The sequence below is a fragment of the Helobdella robusta genome (genome assembly GCF_000326865.2).
Source record: "Helobdella robusta unplaced genomic scaffold HELROscaffold_11, whole genome shotgun sequence".
In the NCBI taxonomy this organism is placed as follows: domain Eukaryota; kingdom Metazoa; phylum Annelida; class Clitellata; order Rhynchobdellida; family Glossiphoniidae; genus Helobdella; species Helobdella robusta.
In genome coordinates, this window is record NW_008703617.1 from 2,420,131 (window position 1) to 2,429,680 (window position 9,550).

At 33.0% G+C, this 9,550-nt stretch overlaps 2 protein-coding genes across 2 annotated transcripts; both read right to left on the reverse strand.

Annotated features, from left to right (window-relative positions):
• Window positions 1-1,512: 1,512 nt before the first annotated feature.
• On the reverse strand, window positions 1,513-2,692 carry HELRODRAFT_97048 (hypothetical protein). The gene is made up of 2 exons (XM_009012846.1): window positions 2,486-2,692; window positions 1,513-2,377 (listed from the first exon to the last, which is right to left on the reverse strand). The coding sequence occupies exons 1-2, from the start codon at window positions 2,683-2,685 to the stop codon at window positions 1,549-1,551; spliced, it is 1,029 nt and encodes a 342-aa protein (XP_009011094.1). The 5' UTR covers window positions 2,686-2,692; the 3' UTR covers window positions 1,513-1,548.
• A 2,417-nt stretch (window positions 2,693-5,109) lies between these two features.
• HELRODRAFT_167326 (hypothetical protein) lies at window positions 5,110-7,000 on the reverse strand (the record flags this gene model as incomplete). Its single annotated transcript, XM_009012847.1, has 5 exons — window positions 5,110-5,225; window positions 5,496-5,622; window positions 5,962-6,107; window positions 6,511-6,532; window positions 6,686-7,000. 5 exons carry the CDS (start codon window positions 6,998-7,000, stop codon window positions 5,110-5,112), a joined length of 726 nt encoding a protein of 241 aa, XP_009011095.1.
• Window positions 7,001-9,550: the final 2,550 nt, after the last annotated feature.

The window sequence follows — 9,550 nt, forward strand, 5'->3', positions numbered from 1 at the left end:
TATATCCTAGACGAAATGTGTGTACTTACTGTGTATGTATTATTTCTTATGGATATATATATATATATATATATATATATGTGATGAAATGTTTGTGAATTTTATTTTATGTGCGTTTTATTTTGTTCATTCATCATCATTTTGGGTTTGATCGGAGACTGATGATGATGATGGCGATAAGGGTGATGACGATTAAAATGATTAAATCATATTTGAGGGACCTCGTTTATAATGTGCTTATTATTATATTATCACCGTCATCATCGCCGTCATCACCATCGTCATCATCGTCGTCATCAATGTTGTTATAATTAAAATATTATTCTTGTCTGTAACTGGATAGTTGTACATTGTCAATATATATGTTGTATACATGTATATATATATATATATATATATATATATATATAATAGTTCCAGTTTCGTTTTACTTACCGTTGGTAATTTATTTTCTGTTGAAATGTTATTTATAGAACTACTATAAGCGTTGAACGTCATTCAATTTCAAGACAGAATAATTATTACTACTTGTGCATGTTTCAAATAAAACTATTTAGATATTTTGTTGACAATTTTGTTGTTGTGGAGTGTTTGTTGTTGTTGTGGAGTGTTTGTTGTTGTTGTTGGAGTGTTCACTGGAAGTGCACGGATGCATACATTTCCTGTAAAACTATTGAATCTAGTTTTTGAGTTAAGTAGTACCGGTGTTTTTCGTAAATACTGAAAATATTCCTAGGAATCAATTTATTTACTAACTAATCTTCGATTTTTCTTACTCGCATATTATCTTTCTTAGTTTGCTGTTTGTTTTTTCATTCATTCATCCAGAAGCTTCGAAAAACTTTTCAAATACGTAGGTAAGTGATAGTATAGTGTCTTTACTTGGTCTTAATTGTACAACATGCCTGATGTCGAGAGTTTCACAAAGAGCTTGACTTGGTAGTGCCTAATCTTATTAGCCGATCATCTTTCTTGACAACCTCAGGCCAGTGTAAACACAAAAAATTCAAATATAAAGGTTTTTTATTCTGTTTTTACAAATCAAAACATTCAAAGTCGAAATGTTATTAAATCGTAACGTTGATTGATTCTTATTAACATTGAGGTAATCGTCTCGATTAAATAGTTAAATAACGCATGAATATGGACAATATACACTGTATCCATATATATAGAAAATTATATATATATATATATTACTGTATCGTATTTATTACATATAAGGTCTTGGGATAGGGTTAACATTTCACCAAAAAATATCTGTTGTTAACATAAAATAGTAATTCGTAATTTAGGTTTCTTAACAAATTAAGTATAAAGTTCATTGATATATAGATGTTTCTTTGACTCTGTACAATTATCATGGTAAAATTATGCAGTTTAATAATTGAAAATTAAAATAAATGTTGATTTGTTAATGGAGAATTTAAATTAAATGTTGAATCTAAGTATATTTATTAATTGTCAGGTTTTGAAATAAAATGAGAGAAATTAATATTTTTAGAAAATTACAATTAAAAACCATCTATTGAGAATCTCACGAATGTCCTACGCCATGAAATCTAAAATTTTAAAAAGTACGACGGAAGATTTGTTGGATACGACGAGCAGACCTCTTTCATTCAAGGCCAGTCCTCTCGGCTTGGGAATGTTGAGGACGTGTCTGACGAAATTTCCATCCTTGTTGAATATCGATACGCGGTCGTTGTCGTGGTCGGCTACTAGGATGTTGTCCGCCTGATCTACGCAAACACCTCTCGGGTGCTTCAACAAGCCATCCGAACTTCCCTGCGATCCAAACTTGAAGAGGTAGCGTCCTTGTTTGTCGAATATTTTCACGCAGTGGTTGGCCCCGTCAGATACGATTATTTTATTTTGAGAATCAGTAGCCACGTAACGAGGCCAGTGAAATTGATCTTTTATCTTCCCGGTACCACCGCCTTCAAACTGAACAATTAATTTTCCTTCGCCGTTCAAAACGTTGACGGTGTGACGACCGTGTTGTGTGTCAGTGAGGACGATGTTTTTATTCTTGCTGCATGTAATTCCTCGAGGCCATCCGAACTGTTGCTTTTTCCACGACCTACTCACTGCACCTTGCCTGTTGAAAATTTTGACCGTTCTTTGTTTTTCGTCTGTAACGGCAATATGCCCATCAGAAATCAAAGTTATGCCCCAAGGCTGTACTTGATTCTGACCAATTATGACTTTCGAACAGCCAGAAATTGCGTCAAAGATCTGAATCCTCTGATTCAGCCATTCGGCTACGTAAACAACTCCGTCTTGGGATATGGCGACATCGTAAACTTCGTTTATTTCTCCTACTTTTGAACCAATCTGTTCAATTTTCCAGATGACTTGGGCATTTTTCAGATATCTTAAAGTTTCAAAATGCGAAACAAAAATTAATTAAATTAATTAACAAAAATAACTAACTTTTTAAAAAAAAATATAAATTTGATATCATCTTTAAAATCCAGCATACCTGATGTTCAACTTTTTTAAAGAGTTATCAAGTTGTTCGATGTAGAAACTGGAGGAGAAAAGATCGGAAGAATTGTTGCAAGGACTAGATGATCGAAGTGGTGACTGAATGCCAGATACCTTCCTAACCAGGTCCACTGAGATTTCACACGCTTCTATCTCACCAATGTTTATGTCATCAGAAGGAACAAACATTTGCATGCAGGAGGCCTCGCCAGGCAGACTTTATTGAATTTTTTAATTTAAAAAAATGTAAAAATCAATTGAAAACACAAAAACAGAATATTCCGCCATTCAACTGTACCGAAATAATAGCTAATCCTTTAACATACTTTTGAATTAATGTGTGACTTTACTTTTTGAAATTAAAAGTTTATAGAAATTACGCTACCATGGATCAAGAGTAGTCAAAGTTCTAGATACCATTCCTGTCAAGTTGGGATAGGCAGCCAGAAATTGGACGGTTTGTCCTGGCTCCATCAATTTTGCCGCGAATTTCCACAAGCTTTTCATATTTGACAAATTAAATGAGAGATTTTCTCTATCAGTTCTCATCAATTTTAAACTGGTTCGTTGATATCTGTTTGGAAATGTGGGGAAATTGCTTAGCGTAACTTTTTTTATATGCGGTGTTTTTGAGAAAGTTAAGTTAATAAAATTTTTTATAAGTGTATATGCAATACAAGTGTAACAAAATAAATTAGAACTTATCTGACTTTTCAACTTCATCTAATAAATACATTTTCCTCCGCTGAATCTTTCCGATAATATTATCGGCGTGGTTTTCAATTTCTGATTTTAACTTTTTATACGAAATCTCTTTGACGCTTTCAATATCGTCCAACTTTAATAACAATTCCTCAAGTTTGGCAACTTTTTCAATCAAATCAGTGAGACCTTTCTCGAGGGCATCCTTCTTGCTGGTCATGATGCTGCTTATTTCAACCACTTCATTGTGTGTGGCGTGGTCAGTCACGGCACACACGGCGCAGAGAGGGACCAGGCATTTGGAACAATAGTATAAAACCTAAACGATTGAAATTAAAAGTTAGTTAAAAACGTTATAATTCGTACTGTGAACTCAAATATTATCAAAATAAAAAAAATTATTTTATTAAAAATATAATATTAAAAATAACATCAAAATCATATCGCAGTTTTCGCAACTTCAACCTGACTAACGTGTTCGTTGGCATGTTGATCGCATCTCAGTAGATTTAAACTGTTCAACTCGCAGACTGGCACGATCGAATGTTTCCTAAATAAGGACAAAGAATCGTGTTTCTCTGCGCAAGAGTTGCACAGATTTATGCTGCACACAGAACAGTAGCTAGTGGCCATGGCAATCTTGTGTTTGTATGAACACACATCGCATTTTACACCCTCGTCATCATCGTGCACGTCGTTCAGAGCTGAGCTGCTTTTTCGACAGCAGATCAATTTTTTACCACTGGCTTCGTCTTTTCGGAATGATAGATCATGATCTGAGTAAGATATTCTGAAGTTATTTTCAAACATTTTTGGAGATTCCATTGACGAGTTTATTGGGTTGCTGTCTCCCATCTCTGAAGCGCTGGTCGGCATCAAGGAATCACTCAAAAATGATAAATTTGATGAGGAGGACATGCTTGATTTGAAAACTTTATCACTGATGTTGACATTGTCACTTGAACTGCCGGGTTTATAAGTGAAAGTATTGTTGTTCGAATTGGTGCTGCTGTTATTGTCGGGGACAACATATTGGCTTTCCATAACGTTGTTGCTGTTTGTGATGATGTCTGGCTTACTTATTTTAAAAATGTCAGTTTGCCGATCGTCAACCGATCCGCTCATCTCCATGCAAGATGCAAAACGCTCCAAAAAAAATTATTAAAAAGTTTTAACTAACTTTCTCTAATTCATCATCTAAATCTCGAATCGTATCTTCTCGGATCATAGCATTACTAACATTAGCACACACACACGCAACAATCTCATTCACCGAGACATGCGATAGCAGGCTTGTGCATTTAATTAGACGTGTATTATGCCTAGGTAAGTAGGACTGTGCTGGTAGATTGAGATTTTATATGCACACCTATGTTTCACGCTGTATGATTAATTATGTAGCATTTAAATTAAATACGTAATTTGAAAAAATTGTAAATAGTTTTAATTTATCGATTGATTACTATAAATTTAGTTAATTAATTGAGATATTTTTGTTTAATTTCAGTCATTCAATGAATGGTAATGTTGAATTTGTGCTACATATTATAAAGTTAATAACGATTAACATTGTTTTTCGATGTAAAACGTTGAATTTAATTTAAATGTGGCTTGGTTTTAAGCGATATATTTTTTCTTTTTTGTTTGTTTGTATGTTTATTTGTTCAAATTAAAAAAACCGTGTTGCTTCAAGAATCTTTATTGTCAAAACATTCCGGTTTACGTAACAACATCAATTTGATAACATAATTAATATAAAGATAGATAGAGCAACTACAAAAGTGAATACTCAACTAAAAACAACATTTATTTATAACAGTGTTTTTCTATATTATTAGTAATCTTATCGCAACTAATCAGTTGTCATCATCGTCATCATTTTGTAGCAAACCAGTTTATGAAAAACGGATGATGTCTTCAAGGTACGATGACACAAGTGCCGTTGTTTCTATTGCACCAGTAACTCTGGTGACCATCCACAGTGCAGTTACATGTCTGTTCGCAGGCCGTACCAAATCTGCCTTTCGGACATACTGCGTGTTGTCGTAATGTGTGTGTGTGTGTAAGTATGTGTGTGTGTGTGTGTGTGTGTGTGTGTGTGTGTGTGTGTGTGTGAGCGAGAGAGAGAGAGAGAGAGTGAGTGAGAGAGAGAGAGAGAGAGAGAGAGAGAGAGAGAGAGAGAGAGAGCTTGTGTAGTGTGTGTAGGTGAATGACTGTACTGATTCAAAGTTAATTATTTGTGATATTTTAACAATCCTTCATAATTATTTTTGAATCAAAACAATCCAAAAAACTGCTCCTACCTCCGTAAATGCTGTTTTTGTTCTGACCGCCGCATATTTCAGTCACCATTCCGCTACATGTTATGAGGCATGGTGAAGCCAAGCCCAAACTTCCGTACGAATCGCCACAAGCACATCTCGTTCCCAACTGTTTGATGAAACATTATGATCAGTAACGATCAAAAAAATGTAAAAAAAAAAGTTGGATGAGGCTTTGAGGAGAAGACGTTGCAAATGGAAAATAAATAATGTTTGGGTAAATTTTATGTGAATATTAACAGTTCAAAAATTTAAGAAATTTGTTCATCAGCTGTAGTTTCATTTGAACTTTCACTGTTATTACAATTTTTTATTCTTCATAATTAAAACCATCACAAAGTTGTCGCATTTTAAAAAAATTATTAACATCGATCGCCATCATCATTTTCGCCATCTTTTAACACTAGCAACATCTCTAATTACGGTCATTATCCTCATTGTGACCAACCTGAAGCCCTGCAAAAGTAAAATTATGATTTCTGCAGCGTGTCAGACATTTCTGAATGGTCATCGATCCTGACGTGGTGGGATATCCTTTTATATCACGTTGAGTCGTGTTGTCCTTGTAGCATCCAATATACAGGGCGTTCACATCTGGGGAAAAATAATTTTTACTTAGCTTGGGTGCTAAGATGGTGTAATGGCTAGGATGCCTAGTGGTGCTGTTGCAGTAACCGGGTTCGATAACTAGGAGGCTTCCGCTTATCACGTGCAGTTTGTGTGGTGCGTTGAATCATGTGTATTTGCATGCACTGTGTGTTAGCTGTTGATGCTCCTGGAAAATACTGAAAGAAAATTTTTATTCTAAAGAAATTCTAAAAGTCTTATCATGAAACTGACAAAATTACCCTGATAAGTCTTCCGATCACTCGTTTAATGATGAAAAATTTGAAATGTTATGATGTTACAAAAAGTTGGTCGTAAAAATTTAAATGATGATAATTTGAAATTTAAGAAGCCAAATTGAAGCGAAATAAAGTTCAACTTATAAACAAACCTTCAATCATTGTCGCATTTTTCTGATAGAAATAAAATAACAGACAATTATTCGCAATTAAATGGCATTTATACTTTTACTAATCTGAAAAATGACTTACTTATTAACGAATTAAATAATAACGTAGATGAAAAAATTAAAAGATTAATATAAAAAAAAACTTTCAACCACACACCTTATAAAGATAGGACGAACATGGCATGGAAAAGTTAACAAAGAGCATGTTGGCGTCGACAAACAACGAGCAAGCATTGGTGCTTGGATCAAATTGAAATGCATTGCAGCTACAAATGTTCAAACACCTAATCGAACATGAAACTTTATCTCTGATAGATTCCAACTTGTACGCTCCTTCTTCTAAGGTGCACACCATATCTCCCAGGCAATTTTTCACAATGTAGAATATATCTTCTATGGAGTTTTCTGTAATCTGACCTGAAACTTTGCTCATAATAATTATTATTAGCAAAGAGCTAGCCAAAAACGCCATTCTAGGTTGGCTTATACGCTTCGTAGTTAGATTAAAATATTTAAAGATTACTTTTTATTAATTATTTTATACAATATTTTATAATAAATCTTGAAAAAAAATTGTTTGTTCAATATTTTATATTATACCAGATGTGTTCAGTGCTAACGGTCTTTTATAAACGAACAGTCTTGATCGATAAGATGTGTATTGCATAGAAGTATGCACCCGGTATGCATAGAGGAATTTCATTGTTCTGCCTACAACCAAAACTTCGCCTTATCGCTGACTAAAAAAAATTCTTTTGTGTTTTTTGCTTTTTAACAAAGTATAAAAATATTTTTGAAAATTTACTGTATGTACATCAAAATTAATGAAATGTTTTTTTTTTTAATGTACGGTTCCTTCTTGTTTATTTGAAATTTTTCATCTAAATATAGTTAATTCTCACAAAAAGTTGGTCCAATTCATGCATATGAATCATAAATTACTTTTCGAAATATTGAAATATTCAGCAAACACACGAACAACACATAAATACAAGCAAACACACACAGATCGACACATTATTTAACAAGTTATATATAAGTTGGATATTTATAGAACGATTTGAAGTTAATTTTGTTTCGTAGAAAGCAACCATCAAACACAAATGAATAACTCCACTTAAGAGCTTTGATTTTATTGCCTGCACTTGCCTAAACAACAATTTATACTTAGCACTGTGGCATCGCCTTTACTGAATAAAATTTATTACTTTTTCGATAAAATTAACATAAAAAGAATATTCATTTCGTATAATTACCCTTTTACATCCTCCACTAAAACATCTCTTAGGTTCTAACAAATAGATATGAGTTAATGTATTCTAATTCTTTCAATGCGGAATATCATTTATCATACGTTTTTCATATAAAGGTTGAAGAATTGAAAGGTCGACTGGTTGGTTCCAATTGTCCCTATTTGCCGTCTGACTCTGAATATATCGATTCAGATTTTATGGATGTTTTGTAGTAAGACTAGCGACATTTTTTATCTCAAGTAATTTAAAAATATGACTTAAAATTAACAACCTTTGTGTTTAACGATGGTAAATCTTTCAAGATAGGTCATCATCGACGATTTTATATGAAAATAAATAAAAATTGCTTTAAACGGTTCAAAGTTATCAATCTCTTTTTCAGAAATGATTTGGCGATGCAGTATTAGTTTGAAAACCGTAAATACAATATCATCTTTATGTGTGATAGATGATGACGACGATAATGAAGGCGATGGTAAGAAATCATTCATCTCTTGCCCTACCTGTTTAAACACGGTCATTTTGACTGTCTTTAAATGAATTTATTTTTAAATGAATTTTCATGCTTCAAAGCAATATTTCAATAATTTTTAGGCGAGTGAGCAGAAAATTAAAATTTTTGTCTCGTGGCGGTCGAGATATTTTTCTAATTTATTTTATTTTTACTTATATATTTTTTTTATTAATAATATTTTTTTAATTTTGAAATATACATCAAATTATTTTAGACTGAATAAGATAAAACTAGAAATAAAAAATTCACGCAAAACGTTAAATTATTTTTTTCAACTTTACTAATTATAATGTTTTCTTTTTTTCAAAAAAAATCTCAAAAAATATCTAAATCTAATCAAATCACCACCAAAGTTAACATCCGTAATCACAGATTATTAATAATTAGTTAAAATTAGCTCATTTTTGGATGAGAAAAATTAAGAGTTGAACTATCACTACAAATATCTCCCACAAACTACATCACCAACCATTCATTCAAATGTTATGACTGTAACAACATGGCTGAAATCTCTTGAGTACGAATCTGTTAAAAAACTCACAAACAAACCGACTCTAAACGAATAATAAACATTGCTGCGACATGAAATCAATACGAAAGAACCATACTTCATAGGTTTACACTGCAAAATATATATGCAATTTTTTAAATTCCAATGCTATTCACGCACACACACACACACACACACATATATATATATATACACACACAGGCATAAACACACACACACACACACACACACACACACATACATACATACAAAAACACACAACGCACCATCAAGATACAATGCATTTATTACATAAAATAAGAATAACCACAAACGATAAACTACTAAAAACATGTAACGATCCCTCACATCCGGCCCGGCTAGATTGAATGAAGTTTTTTAACAACTACCATTTGATCGCTGGCACCAGGTGCTGTTGCTACACGTGCACACCCTCTCACACGCTGGACCATGCGTCCCTGGATAGCATACTGTTAATATGATGTCTGTGTGTGTGTGTGTGTGTGTGTGTGTGTGTGTGTGTGTGTGTGTGTGTGTGTGTGTGTGTGTGTGTGTGTGTGTTCCATGATAATATGAAAATGTTTTGATATTTGACGGGAAAAAAAATTAAGTTAACGACATCTGCATTGGCTGAAAACTTGTAAACATACTTAATCAACATAATAAAAATAATAAGCATTGACAAAATGCACACATGTAACGAGCTTTCTGAAAGGTTCTACCGAGATTGAACTCGGATCCTCA